Genomic DNA, 16,412 nt, shown 5'->3' on the forward strand with positions numbered 1-16,412 from the left:
CATGTGTTCTGCTCATGGGAGTTGTGCTCAGTAGATACCCAGGGGACACACACAGTGTGTACTACATGTGGCTTTACAGATGTTAGAGGATTAAGTGGAATTATCTGTGAGCAGGTAGAGTAAGAAGGAATTAAAGGCATTCAACTCATTCATGTACAAAACCCCAATATCCTCAGTTCCACATGCAGCACTCAGCCAGATGTAATCATAATGCAATGCTGCCCTCTAGTGCAATGCAATATAACACCAAGACAATACTAAACCAAAGCAGTTACTGTAAAATCATTATTTATTCAAACTTTTTTTTAATAGAGAAAATGTGTTTTTCTTTATGCTGTATGGGTAAATTCTCAATTCTATACAAAACCATGTGTAAAACTTTAGGTGTAACATTTACAAATATACAGGAAGAAACTCCACTTTCTTAAGTCGGAGGACACTGTCAGTCACTATTGAAAGAGTAAAAATGCGTGTTGGTGGGCAGCTACAAAAATAGAAATCGCTTTCAGGTAGATGTATGTTTGGTATAGCAATACGGGTTAAAAGCCTTCGGAAGCCTATTTAAGTTTTAGAAATCAACAAATGTCAAACTAATTTTAAAAAGAACAATTTAAAAGATTAAAAAACAACAACAACAACAACAACAAAAGAAACCTCTCTTCACACACTGAAATCTACACACCCAAAACTGATTTTAAACATATCCTGTGCAGGTAAATGCTTGTTGTTTTGAATTTAAGCTACATGAAACCACTGAGGTGTCACATGAAATTAAATAAATAACTAAACATTAATTTAAGCTTGCGTTTAGTAAATAAATATGCAGGAAAAAAAAAAAAATCAAGTAATGGAGATGACAGATACAGAGCCAACTACTGCTTCATGAGTTACAGCAGGGTTAATTGCTTCGGGATGGCTATATGGCTTATTCATAGTTAGGAAGGCAACTCAGTAGGTTACACAGTTTGGAGTTCAAACTAATTCAGTTAAATCAAAAATAAAATTCTTCAATAAAATTAGTTGGTGGTCTATTAAATCAAATGCGCTGATTTCCATTGCTTTAATGCCTAATGCATATACAAATAATCTGAAAATAAACTGTACTGTGTGACAGTGCATAATTGTACAATAAGTCATTAGTTCAAACATAAACCTTTCCTCAGAACACATGTAATCAGTTTTTGCACTTTCTTGAAAAGTTGTACAGGGTAGATAGTCGCATTAGTCCATGACTGCTATGAAACAAAAGAGGCATTATTTGAGGAGAGAGGTAGAGAGGCCATCCAATATGGCTACTACTGTACTCAGCTTATCAGGTATATCTGAAAAGCCTTGAAATGTGCCAAGTCGCTGCGCTCCTCCTCTTCATTTATGAGAGTCTCTTATGCTCTCCGTGCAGTGGGAGCCGTTGGTCTCTCCACATACGTTTCCCTCCTCTCCTCTCTGACATCAAGCCTATTTGAGAAAGCCCTTGTAGAGGAAATGGGAGTGACTGGTAGATCTCTCGTTCTCCAAACAGAAGAGCAGGTCCCTGAGATTAACACGTGTGATGCGCTGCCGTGTCGGTCTGGAGCCCGATGAGCCAGCCCCACCAGACAGAGAGGAACCTGTTCCTGATCCCTACAAGACGGGAGGGACAGAGAGAGGTTTAGAGGGAGGCTTGTGGTATCTGTAATTTGTGTAGTCTGATGAGAAGACCCAAAGAATAATTTGCATGCACCTTTACTCACATATCTTTCATATTTTCACATTAAAATTAATAATGTTGACCAATAAGGAGCAGCAGAGTGGCTGAGTGTGTGCACTGTTTGAAGGCACCATCTGGCTGGGGCCCTCCCGTGCAGAGTTTGCATGTTCTCCTGCATGGGTTGCTACAGATTCCCCCCACCCTCCAAAGACACGCAGTTTAGGTCAGTGATTCCCAACCAGGAGCACTTGAACCCCAGGGCTCTACTTGTGCAGCTGCTAGGGGAGTTCCCAGCTGGCAATGGATGTCAGTAAGACGTTAAATTTTGGTTGGCATGAAAATCGGTTTGCCAATTTTTTAAATGTATAATGATTTTAGAATCTCAGGGTGTGTGGGCGTTAACATGGGGTTTTGTTCTCCATATGTTACAACTATCCATCCATCCATCTCTCCATTTTCTAACCCCTTATCCTCTTGAGGGTCTTAGAGGGGCTGGAGCCTATCCCAGCTGACATTGGGCGAGAGGCAGCATACACCCTGGACAGGTCACCAGACTATCACAGGGCTGACACATAGAGACAGACAACTATTCACACTCACATTCACACCTACGGACAATTTAGAGTCACCAATTAACCTGCATGTCTTTGGACTGTGGGAGGAAGCCAGAGTACCTGGAGAAAACCCCACACTGACACGGGGAGAACATGCAAACTCCGCACAGAAGGGCTCCCACACCCGGGATTGAACCAGGAACCCTCTTGCTGTGAGGCGACAGTGCTTTTGTTCTATTTTATTGCCTGTTTTATTGTTTATATTGTATTCTAATTTACATATCCTGATCATCTTTTTATACTTCTTCTGTGTGGAGTGTGGAGGAGGTTACAACCACATTTCATTATGCAATCCTGTATTGTGCAATGACAATAATCAGTCAGCATACCAGCCTCCAGAAATCATAGCCTAAATGATGCTGATCAATCACCATGAGTTCACTTAAAAAGTACGAAAACTTGAAAACATCCATCAGTCAGCTAAGTTAAGTGTTGTGACACCAACAATAGCTTCATTTTACAACATGCTTTTTCAAACAGTGGTTAAGGTATTAATGCCAGCTGGGCAAATTAGACATTAAACGAACATCAAACGTGTCATTTTGATCATTTAGTTTACACACTGTGTTCCACATATCAACCGGTGTGTTGGTGACTGACACATTAAAAACTTTTCACACAGCTCCACTGAAAATTGTCAATCACTTAAAAAGTTCTCGCTCTGCTTTTAACTGAATGAATGGCTGAAATAGCTAAAAGTAATGAATGAATGGCTGAAGTAGTAAGCTAAAAGTAATGAATGAATGGCTGAAATAGCTAAAAGTAATGAATGAATGGCTGAAATAGTAAAAGTAATGAATGAATGGCTGAAATGGTTAGCTAAATGTAATGAATGAATGGCTGAAATAGTAAGCTAAAAGTAATGAATGAATGGCTGAAATAGCTAAAAGTAATGAATGAATGGCTGAAATAGCTAAAAGTAATGAATGAATGGCTGAAATAGTAAATTAAAAGTAATGAATGAATGGCTGAAATAGTAAGCTAAAAGTAATGAATGAATGGCTGAAATAGTTAGCTAAAAGTAATGAATGAATGGCTGAAATAGCTAAAAGTAATGAATGAATGGCTGAAATAGCAAAGAGTAATGAATAAATGATAGAAATAAAGAACTAAAAGTTATGGATGAGTAAATGGCTGATATTGTTAGCTAAGAGCTATAGATACTTGGCTAAGATAAAATTAATGGAATAATGGCTAAAAGCTAAAAGTCATGGATAAATGGTTAAAATTGTTAACTTTAGCTAAGATAGCTCACTAAGAGTAAAGGACATAGCTAAAAGAAACAGATAAATTGCTGAAATAGTTAGCAAAGATAGTTAGCTAGGTATAATGGACAAATGTCTAAAATGGTTAGCTAAGAGTAATGGATAAACGGCTTAAGTAGATAAGCCCCACAACCCTGAACAGCACTGACAGTGTGACAAAAGAAATGTAATGGCTGAATGCATGTTAGCAAATGAACTGTTATTCTTTATTAAAAGTCATTAGAACTTTTTTTTCCTCGACGAGAGTAAGTTATGAGAGTGGCTAGTGTTTGATGCAAATCTGTTTGTGTGACCACAGACATAAGGTGGTGGTTTTGCCAGCAATGCGATTTTTATTATTTAGGAAGCCCTCAGCCATGGCCTCTGTTGCTTATAGAAAAATACAGTGTCAGTGAAAAAGTGTCTTTTCCAATGGTGTCTGTTTATAATTTGGTAACAACTATCCCACTTATCATTCACTGTTATAGCAATTTGCATTGTACGTAACAGACAATACAACTCTGCGACATCGTTTTTTCTTGTTTTTCACTAATCATTATAAATGCTGAAAAGCAGCACAAAAGCAGCATTGTCACTGGGAGACAGGGAAGGTTAACGAATAAACACCATCTTCAAATTACTGCAACCTTTGTCAAAGTAAGTAAATAAATAGAAAAGATGTTGCTCATTGTTTCCTGAACATTTGTTTTTCATATGCCAATTCCTGTCAGCGACAACTAAAGAACACAGGGCCATTTATCTGAGCAAATGGTTGGATGCTCATTTCACAGAGCAGGCGCTGCTCTTGTGGAGCTCCCCAGGGAATCCAAACAACAGCGCAAGATTCAACATGGAGAGAAAGAAACCCCTAAACACTTAACAGAGCAGAACCTGACACGTGTAGAGATAAATAAAACAATGTTCACCAAGGTAATCAAAATCTAGAACAGGCAGAGATTTGTGGTCAAAGGAGAAATCAATTAACGAAACCAGTAAACAGTGATATGTAGCAGGTAGGACTGAGCATAACCAGCAGCTGCAGCACGGTGAGTAAAGGTTTGTCATATTATGAAGACTGTCTCGTTGTATTAAATGAATGTGACTGGTAACTTGTTTAAATGTGATCTGTAATTACAAGAGTCAGCCGACAATGTGCGTGAGTTCATGAGCCAGAACTAACGGGCAGCTTCATTATATTATTTTCTCCAGGTATGTGAAGAGCACAGACGACTGACAGCAGCTTTCTGTCAGGGTGGCGCAGGCTGTCAGTGAAAGCTCGTCACTAAATTAACTTTGTCTGGTGGATACAGTCACTGGAGTAAAGACCTGACTGCTAGCACTAACATTAGCTTTTCCTGTAATCAGTGTTTTACACTGACAGAGAAAGCAGCATTTTAACTGTACCTTGAAGTTAACATTGCTGTCACTGGCATTTTAACTTTGGTGTTTTGTTTGAATTTAAGATTTTTTTTGGCTTTTTGTCTTTGTTGGATGATATGTCTCTGTATGTGGCCCATGAACTAAAAATGAGTTTGACACCCATGATTTATGGTGACTTTGTGACAGGCTTAGCTGGCCCAGGATAAACACTATATGGGGAATGTACTGTGATCGGTGTTACCTCAGCTGCAGCAGAGGAGGATGGAGAGTCCAGAATCTTCCTCTTCTTCCTGGGGCCGATGGCTGCCAGAGCCGTCAGGTTGGCCTCCCTCTGTCTCATCTGAGCCAGCTCCTGCTGCTGCATCTGGACAACGCACACATTCCAACATGAAAATCAAGCATACAGGGAGTGCTTAAACATACAGAGACAGACACAAGTTGACCGCCCTCCTTCTCCAATCCTACCTCTTTTGCCTTCTGTTTCAGGCGCAACTGCTCTGGGTCCTCTTGCCGGGCTCGAGACTGAAAAGCCAAAAAGCAAGACACATTAATAACTGATGCTGGCAGGAGAAAGACCAAAGCCCAGGGTGTGTCAGACTAGAGATGCAGTGTAATTTGGCTGTGTTTGCGCATTCTGCATGAATATCTGCCATAGAAAAGTTTCTGAGTTTGAAAAGCGCATGCTACATCAACTACTTGTTTGTTTAAGCCCCTGAATGGCCCTTATCCATCAACTTTAACATTTAGAGCTACATCATTTTATATTGCACTATAATTAAATAAAAAACACTTACATATGAATTTGTAATGTCACATACCATACATATCATGCCCAGTGCCATATGATATATCACAAAGTACATTTGTTAGAAACTGTTCCAGTTACATCCTAACAGGCATCCCGAGGTTGAGTCAAAATCAATCGCAAGCGACCTTTTGTCAAACTTTGTAGAATATTAATGTGTCTCTGGAGAAGACAATATCTGCAGGATACTGTAACACTAAATGAAGCCCAAACAAACCAGCATTTGTTAAACACCTGCTTTTATTAATAGACGGGCTGATTTCATCTAAACATAAAAAACTGCTGTCACAGTATGGCCTTGAAATAATGAAACTGGATGTTTGAAACTGCTGAAAGTCCGTTTAAATCTAGAGGATCTTCAATGGCATGCCTGCTGAATGTAATAAGCCATGGCAAGAATGCATGTTTTGATGGTTACATAAGATGTTGTTTCAATCTCACAAAGAGTATTTCATCTAGGTATTTATTACAGTGAAAACACCAAAACACCACACCAAACCTCTCAGTCTATTAAAAGGCAATTTATTTATGCTCTATTTAACAGCATGTATCTGAATCCACGGATGCTACTTACCACAAAGTTATTCCATTACCTTTAACTACAATAATCACTTGTGTAAATGAATTTCATCGATAACCTATGGACATATTATTGTGGAGTCTGTCAGTGATGCTGTACCTTAGCTGCCTTTAGGAGGATTTCTCTCTCCTGTTCCTCCTTCCGTTGTTTCTCTAGCTGGTCCAGCTGCTCAAAGAATTTGAGCTGAGCACGAACATCACTGCTCTGCTCATAATTGTCATCCTCGTGCTAAGACACAACAGTATCACAATGTAATCCCAGAAAAAAAGGAAAGGATTACAGAGAAATTAATGCATACTGTATATGAAATCAAAATGCCGTAAGATATATCTGACATTTACACTAGTATGAGGTCTCTCTATAATGACGCTGCAAACAAACCTTGAAATTGGTGTTTCTCTGCTGGGCCACTTGGGAAACCTTCTCCAGCAGGTTCTGGAGCCGCTGCTGAGTAGCGTGGGAGACAAAGTTCACCACCTCCGCACCCAGGTCTGTCACACCGTGCCTCCTACCTGAAAAAAAGAAGAAAAAAAAGAATGTTGGGGCTTTAGGGGGCAGATGGATGGATGGATGCTGTATTGTCAGCAACGTTGTAAGTGTCTCACCTATCTCCTGCATTCTCCTCTGTAGAACAGCACAGGAGAGAAAAGCCTCGTCCTTGCAGGAATGTGTCACCGCTCCCACTAGTCCAGAGTTGGTTGCTAGGATATTAGCGCTTTCCTCTGATAGGTTCACTCCAGCCATGGAGGCCACATCGTTGATGTCGTCATCATCTCTGTAGACAGAGGTGTGGCAAGAATAGCACTGAAACTCTGCTAAATCACTGTGAACTGCCACTTATTTCTCCAGCCACATAACATTTTTAAAATATAAATGGTATGAACACAAGGTTTTTTTGCTGGGGGCGGTGAAAATGTACCAAAATTAAATGCTCCACCTCCAAGTGATGCTAATGCTGAAACCTGTGTGATTAAAACTGATTTGAATTCTGTCATCGTTCTTACTTGAAAGTACCACCAGCCTCTTTCAGCTTGTTCTTCTGAGCCAGAGTCAGGGCTGCAGCAGAGACTTGTTTAGAAACCACTGGCACCTCCGGCCTCACAGGAACTGGCAGAGACACACAAAATCACAATAAATACTACAGGTCACCCACATAAAGATGCGCATGCACAGACAGTGGTGTTTATACACTGACATCCTTACCTGGTTGCAGCTCTTTCAGCTGGACCTGCTGCTGTCCCAGCATGATGCGACCAGGGGCCTGATTCCTGAGAGTCACCATGGGGGTCGTCGGTAAGGCTACCTGAGGTCTCAGCATCGCTCTCTGCTGCTGAGGCTGGATAACCTTAAAGGGTGAAGTTCCAAATGCAGATCATTATTACCGCGGTGACATGTATGCTTCAATGTGTAATTTGAGGGAAAGGAAATGTTTGAGATGCATCATATTTTATATAAATGGCTCTCAAAGTTATAGATTTTAGTTGAGCTGACATCTGAGAATGCATTAGCCAGTTTACCAGTGAAGGGGTCTGTCCTGGTTTGCTAATGCCTGGCTGGAGCTGGGGCCTGCAGACTGGGGCAGTGAGGCGGGGCGCTGGGCTGCCTAGGACCACTGTGGTGGGGATGGGTGAGGTGGAGGGGACTGGACCTGAGGATGTCTGGGAGAGCTGACTCTGCTGGATGAAGGCTGCTGAGTCTGGTGTGAGCTGCCTCAAGGCTGGGAGGCTTCTCTACAGGCGATAAACAGGCAATATATATTACAGAAATATTACAGAAATGCACTCAAAGATGACATTCATTTGGCGATGGTTTCCTATGGTCTGAGAAAATATATCAGTGACAATAACAAGAGAATGTAATCTTTTTTACCTTGAGGAAAGGCACAAGGTAAGGTTGGGGTGAAGAGTTGAGCTCTTTGTACAATCTGCTGGTGAATTCCTCAGCTTCCAGTCTGCCCTCCTAGTACAATATACAGGCACAAAGAGCTCAGAGTGAGAGCTGTCACATTAGCAGGTACAGATGATGCTTCTCTTGGCTGAAGGTTTTCTACTCTTAAAGGTGCAGAGTGCAAGATTTAGGGGGGGTTAGTGGTATCTGGCAGTGAGAACTGCAGACTAAAACCAGCTGCAACTTCTCCTCATTAGAATTTCTTATTGTTCATTGTTTTTACCGTGAGCCAAATTATCTGCAGAGGTCTCTTCCTCTACAAAACAAACTGACCAGCTGATTAAAACCAGTAAGAACACTGACTAGAGCAGTTTCACATTACAAGGCTGTGTTTCTCCAATGCTGCTCGGCATCTTGACAGGTACCTGCCAACATGTGCTTACTTTTTTCCTCTAATAATTTTAGATTCAAAAGTTTGGGAGTTATCTGCAGAGATCTTTTCCTCGCCAAAACAAATGGACCTTGTTATTTAAACTGGTAGGACACTGAATAAAGTAGTTTCACGTTATATATCAGTGTCTCTTCTTGTTGCAGAGGGAATGCTAACTATATTGGCCACAAATCTAGAGCCAGTGTTTGGTTTGTCCGTTCAGGGTTACTGCAGAAACATGATGGTGCAACATGGTGGGCACTATAGATGAGGACCCGCTCCCTATGTAGACATAAACAGCTCATTCTAAGGTGATGAAAGCACAACCACTGTTATTTTTCAGTGAGTATACACTGAAGAAAACACACTTATTATATCCCGTTTCTGCAAATATATCCCCCTAAATCCTTCGCACTGGACCTTTAAAAGGACAGCTGGATTTTTTACTGTTAAATAAATGACTATATTCTAGAGTTTTCATTTGTCCATATCCTTGTCAAATGACAAACAAAATATGGCAGTTGAGAGGTTTCTGTGTGTCTCCTGTATGTACAGCTCACTCACCAGCAGGTCCTTGACCAGCTCTCTCACACTGGCTGCAGTCTCTGTTGATTGCTTCCCAGTGGATGCCAGCTTGATCAATGTGGACAGGAAGTTCTTACATTTCTTCACATTCTCCATCGTCTCCTGCAAAAAACAAAACATTCAGATTATGAACAAATTAAAGTCTCACTTGTGGATAACCACATTATACATCGCAGCATGCTTTTCCTTCCTTTATTATACTGTAATTGTCTTCAGCACATGCAGACACCCAGCTCTATCTGATCCCTTGAGCTTAATACAACTCACTTTGCTCACTGTTACTGAGGCAACCGTGGTCCCAGCTGTTTGGCTGACAGTCCTGGGGGTAATTCCTGGTACTGCAGCCCCAACTGAGCCCTGGGAAGACAGACATCACCATCATAACATGCTGTTTAGGTTGATCAAATGTTTCAGAACCCACTTTTCAAGTCATCAAAACAGAGTGTGGGTTTTAGAGTTGCTTCAAAGTTTTTCAAGGGCATCAGACTTCAGGTTCATAAAGGAAACAGGTGCGCTTCTGCTGCGCTAGATTTCAGTTGGATGCTCTTCCTCAAAAGAAAATAACTACAATGTATTGGTTTTACGACATCAGGAAAGAAGTAAGCACTCCCGTGGCGCAATCATTTTGTGGTTGTTTTATTTGTAACTGGCAAATCTGCTGACGTGTAACACACATAAAACTCCTCATAAATAAGTATAATTCCTTCAAGTCTAGTCAACTCTACTATAGTAAATCCAGGAAACAAGGTTCAGGATTACCAATAAACCCAGACGATGGGGACATGTGTTCACACTATAAAACATCACATCTTCTAGAGAATGAGAGTTTGCATCATTTTCATGGAGGAAAAATACACTCATAAGATCCCTCTAGTGTCACATCCACACACAAGCCGGTAACATTATGGTGCACTATAACACAATATCAAACATTTTGTACCATCCTCAGTTTGCAGCTTGCGCAAGTAATGGACACAAAACAATGTGCAACAAGCAGAATGAACATATGAAGAAATTATTTGACACCAACAGACGGGGTTACCTGAAGGATGGGAGGTCTGTGAAGAGTGGTGGTTGCCGTGAGTGATGTTGGAGCTGGACAGCCTTGACGGATGATGGTGCTGGGCGCCACTTGTCTGCTGATGATGGTGTTTCCAGGAGCCTGAGACAAGGCACAAAGCATGACACGATGTGCAACACCCAGTTTTATAAAACTAGAAAACATTTACTGATTACATCTAAATACACCAAGGAAAAGCTGTATGTATGTATTTATAATTTATCATAAGCGGAGACTAATAATACAACAAATTAATGTACTAGCACACTATTTTCCATACACCTACACACAACCTACAAATTGACTAATATTGTGCTCAACAGGTGTTTCCCTGAGCTGTACGCAGGAAGCTGAACATGGGCTTTAATACCAACCTTGACACTAAAGTGAGACATATATGTATATATAAAGCTCTTCACAGGCAGAATGTGTGATCTTACCTGGCCAGGAGGCACGCTTGTTGGCGCAGCAGCCCGAGGCGCCATGCCTCCCTGTGCCTGGGCCTGCATCTGGGCCAGAGCCTGCTGAGGAATCATCAACAGCTGTCCACTCTCACTGCGCACAAGCACCATCCCTGAACCATACATCATAAGTTTAGTGTTATTTAGAGAATCTGGTGCACTGCTTAAAGTGGGTCTAAGAGGACAATATTCAATAAGAATAATCATTCAGGGTATATTTTTTCTATCACTGATGAGTAAAAAGTTCTGGGTTCACTCACCGGGGGGAAGCTGGATGTTATGTAGGCCTATACTGGGCTGTCCTGGAGAGGTCTGTGGGAGCCTTGGGGCCAGCATCTGAGGCGTCAGGGCTCGGATCCCGCCTGGACCGCCAGCTACCGTCGACGGAATCCGGGGAGCGCTGACGGCGCCAGGAGTGACAGCCGGCTGCGGTGCTGACTGTATTATTGTTGTGGGTGGCTCTGCCTTGATTATGTGCGACCCTGCGCTGACAGACACCGAGTTGGACGGCTGGCTGTTGTTTACAAGCGGGGTTTGTATGCCGATACCTGTGTGACCTGTTGTATTGGCAACCACTGCATGGCTCACATTATTGTTCCCATTCAAAGTTGCACCCGACCCCGCGGTTTGCATAGGCGGCCTGACGAGTGTCACAGTGGGTCCTGCTGCCTGGCTCACTGACGGAGCTGAAGCGACAACACTCTGTGAGTTCATGAGAGGCGTCTGAATTACACTGTTAGACGAGGGGTGCATTATTGCACTCGCCAGCCCTTTAGACATCACTGGTCCACTGTTGACAGCTGTGACAGTTATCGCAGTGCTGCTGCTGTTACCAGTGCCACTTGTCACTGCCGCCCCCCCGAGAGGGGCAGCGCTTCCTGAATTGTGAGAGTTCATAGTTTGGCTCCCATTGAAAGTCTGCACCGAGTATGAGCCTACTTTCCCCTGGTGATTGGGGACAGAAGTTGCACCATCACTACCAACAAGTGTTTTGCTAGGGTCGTGTCCCGTGGTTGAGTCCGTGCTGGCCGTCGATGCATCCATAGCTGAACCATGGGGACCTCGCTATGTTGAGACCCCCTGCACTTCAACTTGTTTAGAAGGAGCACAAACAATCTTAAATGTGATGGGGCAAGACTCTGTCACGTCTACTGTTTCTCTCTGTCAGCTCCGGCGCTTGCTTTTCGTGTATACTCGGAGAGACAAAGAGGAAAACAACATTAGTAGTTACAGCGTACCTGCTTTGGCAATCGTCTTGACCAAGTCCCAGCTGGACATTAGCTCGCGCTACCCCCTTGTCCCGGAACTATAGCCATGTAATTACCGGCTGCCTCGTGCCTACCCCAGTGGTTGTTGTGACACAAGGACGACAGTTGTGACTCTACAGACTGTACAGGATGACAAACTACCGCTTTATTCACCTCTGTGTGTAAAAACGGCTCATCCAGCGGACCAGACCCGACCGCCATCTTCACACTCCTGCGAGCTTGTGAGAAGTGAGGGACTTACCAACTGACATGCGCGTGCGCACAACAACCAAACGTCTCCGTGCAGGGATTTCGGCGAGCTCTGATTGGCTGCTCCACATTCTAAAAGGCGGTACCAATGGCTTCAGCTGTCATTCCAGGGGATGCATGAGACGGAACAACATCGTATCGGAGACGAAATGTCTTCATCAAATGTTACATCGTCGACGGCCTCTTTCTACCAACACCTTAGCTCTTCCGTTTCAGAATTGTACCGTGTGACTTTCGGTAGAAAAATAACGTGGTTTACAACAAGCCAACAAACCGAATTTCAGACTTTACTCACTCTTGATGCGCTGTGCAAGATGGCTGCAGTGTTTTGGCCAACAAGTGAAGTTGCTGTTGTAAAGAGGCGTTTGAGGGCGCCCCACCCTCCTTTTAGAGAGGAAATATTGTACAGTGCTGTCAGCAGTCATGGGACATTTGTCGTTAGACTCCCACGTGCGCTGACTTTAAGATATAAATGCACAATGCAAAACGTGTGATTACTTTTGCTTTAATTTAGACTGTGTAATAAAATATAGTAAATCAAAATGTTGCCCACTGTATGTAATACGTTCAAAAGTTTTAAATTTACAGTCCACAGGCGAGGAAGTGAACATGACCTACTAATTTAGATAAAATCATTTTCTGGTGTTTCATATCTAGGCTTTGAGCAATTGGCGCATCCTATTTTTTCTTTTTTAAATATCAATAAGAGGTGTAGGGAATTTTTCCTGTGCCAGTTGTTATACACTTTTAACCAAAATTGAAAAATAGAATAGGAAATAAAATACAATGTCATAAAGGTCAAAAATAAAAAGTGAAAGCAAAAACTGAAGAAAGAAATTCATTTAATTGGTATTGTGAAACGTCAATATGACAATGCAAACTTGTTAACGTTGTGAAACAGGAACTCGAACAGCTCAGATATTCATTTCAAATTGACATTTCACTATATATATTTGAATAGTAATAGCCTGTATAATATCATAATAAAATAGGCCGAGGTAATTTTCCATTTTCTCTTTAAGATTCACTCCATACACTGGCACTTAGGGAAGTTAAATGGGACAGATAAACCCAAATTTAGTGCTCATCACTGTGTTGTCATGGCAGCAGCATAAAAGTGAATTTTTCTTACCTACTCCTCATTTTGTTATCATTATCCAGTCCGTCTCTGTGTTTGTATAACTGCAACAGGTTGTCCATCGTCAAGCTTGACAGCCTCCACAGATTTGCTTGTGTTTCTCGCGGTGTGCGCCGACACTCAAAACAAACCAACCCTGTTTTACGCGCAGGTGAGCCAGCAGCAAGGAGGCGCGTCACTGGCAATCTTATAAATCGCACAGGTGGCCGCTAATTGTGCACAGACCTGATGAGTGCATGTCTGATGTCTGCCGTGGGTTAATGCTCTGTCACTTAGCCGCTGCGTTTCAATTTTAAAAACATATTTTCACAGTGAACATGAGCGCCGGAGGAGGAACCCCGTATATTGGCAGTAAGATAAGCCTAATATCCAAGGCGCAGATCCGGTATGAGGGAATACTGTCGTCTGTCGACACAGATAGGTCAACGGTTGCGTTAGCCAAAGGTAGGTTGAGAGGCCTGTAGATGACACGTGTGTTTTCCTCTTTTACAATTACAAGGAACAGACTGCAAGGTCACTCCTTAATATTGAGTAACCTTGCCGTGTGTTCCTTAATGTAAACAGTATGCTGGAGGTAAACACCACTTATTTCCCAACAGTTAAATCCTATGGGACAGAGGACCGGCACACAGACAGACCAGTGCCACCCAAAGATGAAATTTATGAATATATAATCTTCAGAGGAAGTGACATCAAAGATATCACTGTGTCTGAGCCACCAAAACCACATCATGGACCGCCTCGGGACCCTGCTATTGTACAGGTGTGTGGCTCAGAGTTGTGGCCTTTTGAAGTAATTTCCATTTTGTAAGCGTACTTTGCATTAATCAAAACTCACAACTGATAGAACAAAGTTCCTTTGTTTTAATTTTTGTGATTTCAGTCATCCATTGGCAGCTCCTCTGCAGCGTATCACCCACGCTGGAGTTCATACAGAGACATGATGCCCACCTACAACCAGCTGGCTGCTACCTCGCTACTCAACCAGCAGTACAATGCAGCACTGGGCCTCGGTACAGTTAACGATCTCTTGGACGCATCAGACGTCTCAGAAATGTCATTCATTTTCCAGCACTGTGGAATGCCAGTGGTTGTTTCTCACATGCCCCACCATGTTTGCGCCTGCTCCCTCAGTACCAGGTCTTCACGGCATCCCCGCTAGAAGAGTTCCCATGGTCGAGCAGGCTGTGCAGACGGTGCCGTTGGCTGCTGCTGCCCAGACAAAGGGGAAGACGTCAACCCAGCCGCAGAGCAGACAGCCTGCTCGTCCAACCCAGCGCTCTGGCCAGGCTCAGAAGGAGAATGTACCCAGCAGTAAGCAAAGTCAGTGGCTCATTGTAACCCAAGAGAAATCACTCATCTGTTTCTTGCATTGCTTCTATTTTTAATCCATCCACATTTAATTTATTTTTGTTTAGGTCGGACACCATCTCAGCCAAGTGCAGCCAAGGTTCAAGGCCAAGGCAGCGAGAACCAGAAACAAAGGCAAAAACAAGGTGCCAGCATTAGAAATACTTAAAGCAGTGGCAAATCTTCCTATAGATGGAATAGGCAGCCACCTAGGACACCAGTCACCCCCCAGCTTTTTTGACATTCAAAAGGGGGAGCGTGCTGGGCCAGTTCCAGCTCTGTCTCCAAGCTATGTCTAACTGACAGAACAGCAATATTTGTTTTGTCTGTTTCTGCTGTCAAAGAGCTGTGGGGGCTGGCGCAGATTTGTCAAAGTAAAGAAATATGGCTCCTCTGTCTGTGGGAAATGTAAATCTCTAAGAGTAGATGAACCTGTTTCAAGTAGTTACTAAACCAGTTTCACGGTGGTGATTGTGTAATTTGTCTTAACTCATTCTGGTGCTCACGTGCAGGCAATCGCAGGTCCAGGAACCGAAGCAGAGGCCAGCTTCTGGTAAAAAACTCCAAGGCAACAACCCTGCAGTTTGAGTCAGATTTTGATTTTGAAACTGCAAATGCACAGTTTAAAGATGATCTCACGAAAGAAGTTGTGGGTATGTTTGTTTCAAAGGGCATCAGTCAATTTGGTTTCTGTGCACAACATTAAACTTTTTAACGTGTGTGTATATATAAATACACTTTGTTTTTGTGACTTACTGCAGTTGAAAAGGTGGATTCTGGGGAGGCCCAGGAGAGCCAGGGTATGCAGGAGGAGGACACTGTTGGAGACAAGTACTACGACAAAGCCAAATGCTTCTTTGACAACGTCTCATCAGACCTTAAGCCCAGGTGATTATGTAACTTTTGCTTTTTGTCTTTTGTGAGACCTGAGCGGTTTGTCAAGCTCAACAATATATTTAACTTTTCTTTTTGCATCTTCAGAAGAACCACCTGGGCGGAGGAGAAAAAGCTGAACATGGAAACCTTTGGAGTGCCCGGCCGCTTCCTGAGAGGCCGAGGATTCAGGGGCCGAGGGCGCAGAGGGCAGGGCACCACTGAGCAGCGACCCCTCCCAAAAGTTGACAGTGGGAGGGTGTGAAGGCTGTTCTTTTTCTTTGTCTTTTTGTTGATATTTTTCTGTAAATATTGTAGTTTTCTACTTATTTAAAAAAGTACCTCCCTTTTTTCCCCATTTGAAGATTTTCCTTTCTTTATCCCAAATTGGCATTCAGGGAATTTTGTACTTTGAGGCTTTATTATATGAAATGGGAGAGCAATTTGTTTTAATCAAGCAGCTGTATGCTAGAGGCAAATGTATTCATTGGCAGTTAGTTTGGTATAAATGCAAAGTGGAATTTGTCTTTGACCAGGCCAGCAGGCACATAATTTATTTTTTGTGGCTTAATGTATTATAATATTCTACTCGACTGTCCAAATGTAACTCCAAATTGCTTTTGGAGGACAGCTGTACTTTATTTTTTTCCCTATTTGGAAAGCGAAAACTGTGGAGGACTTTGTAATAGTTGCTATTAAATAACATATGATTAACAGAATGGCTTTCATCTCTGGAGACGTAAGTTATCATTGGCATACATTAACCTGAGCTATGGTTTAAAAAATGCACTGTTTCACTGC

General features: G+C 42.5%; 2 protein-coding genes across 3 annotated transcripts; one reads left to right on the forward strand and one right to left on the reverse strand.

Moving 5' to 3' along the window:
• Positions 1-282: 282 nt before the first annotated feature.
• Positions 283-12,569, reverse strand: taf4a (TAF4A RNA polymerase II, TATA box binding protein (TBP)-associated factor). Of its 2 annotated transcripts, XM_049582379.1 has the most exons (15): positions 10,994-12,561; positions 10,713-10,846; positions 10,255-10,374; positions 9,480-9,569; positions 9,192-9,314; positions 8,180-8,269; positions 7,828-8,040; positions 7,514-7,655; positions 7,315-7,417; positions 6,916-7,085; positions 6,692-6,822; positions 6,410-6,538; positions 5,391-5,447; positions 5,167-5,289; positions 283-1,620 (listed from the first exon to the last, which is right to left on the reverse strand). In XM_049582379.1, the coding sequence occupies exons 1-15, from the start codon at positions 11,775-11,777 to the stop codon at positions 1,456-1,458; spliced, it is 2,574 nt and encodes an 857-aa protein (XP_049438336.1). In that variant the 5' UTR covers positions 11,778-12,561; the 3' UTR covers positions 283-1,455. The 2 variants fall into 2 exon arrangements, with proteins under 2 accessions (XP_049438336.1, XP_049438326.1); XM_049582369.1 differs by having other exon boundaries at positions 6,692-7,085; positions 10,994-12,569.
• Positions 12,570-13,428: 859 nt separating this feature from the next.
• Positions 13,429-16,300, forward strand: LOC125892394 (protein LSM14 homolog B-like). The gene is made up of 9 exons (XM_049582392.1): positions 13,429-13,539; positions 13,701-13,832; positions 13,988-14,151; positions 14,272-14,401; positions 14,523-14,711; positions 14,807-14,884; positions 15,251-15,391; positions 15,500-15,626; positions 15,720-16,300. The coding sequence occupies exons 2-9, from the start codon at positions 13,706-13,708 to the stop codon at positions 15,874-15,876; spliced, it is 1,113 nt and encodes a 370-aa protein (XP_049438349.1). The 5' UTR covers positions 13,429-13,539; positions 13,701-13,705; the 3' UTR covers positions 15,877-16,300.
• Positions 16,301-16,412: the final 112 nt, after the last annotated feature.

The sequence above is a fragment of the Epinephelus fuscoguttatus genome, linkage group LG1 (assembly GCF_011397635.1).
Source record: "Epinephelus fuscoguttatus linkage group LG1, E.fuscoguttatus.final_Chr_v1".
In the NCBI taxonomy this organism is placed as follows: domain Eukaryota; kingdom Metazoa; phylum Chordata; class Actinopteri; order Perciformes; family Serranidae; genus Epinephelus; species Epinephelus fuscoguttatus.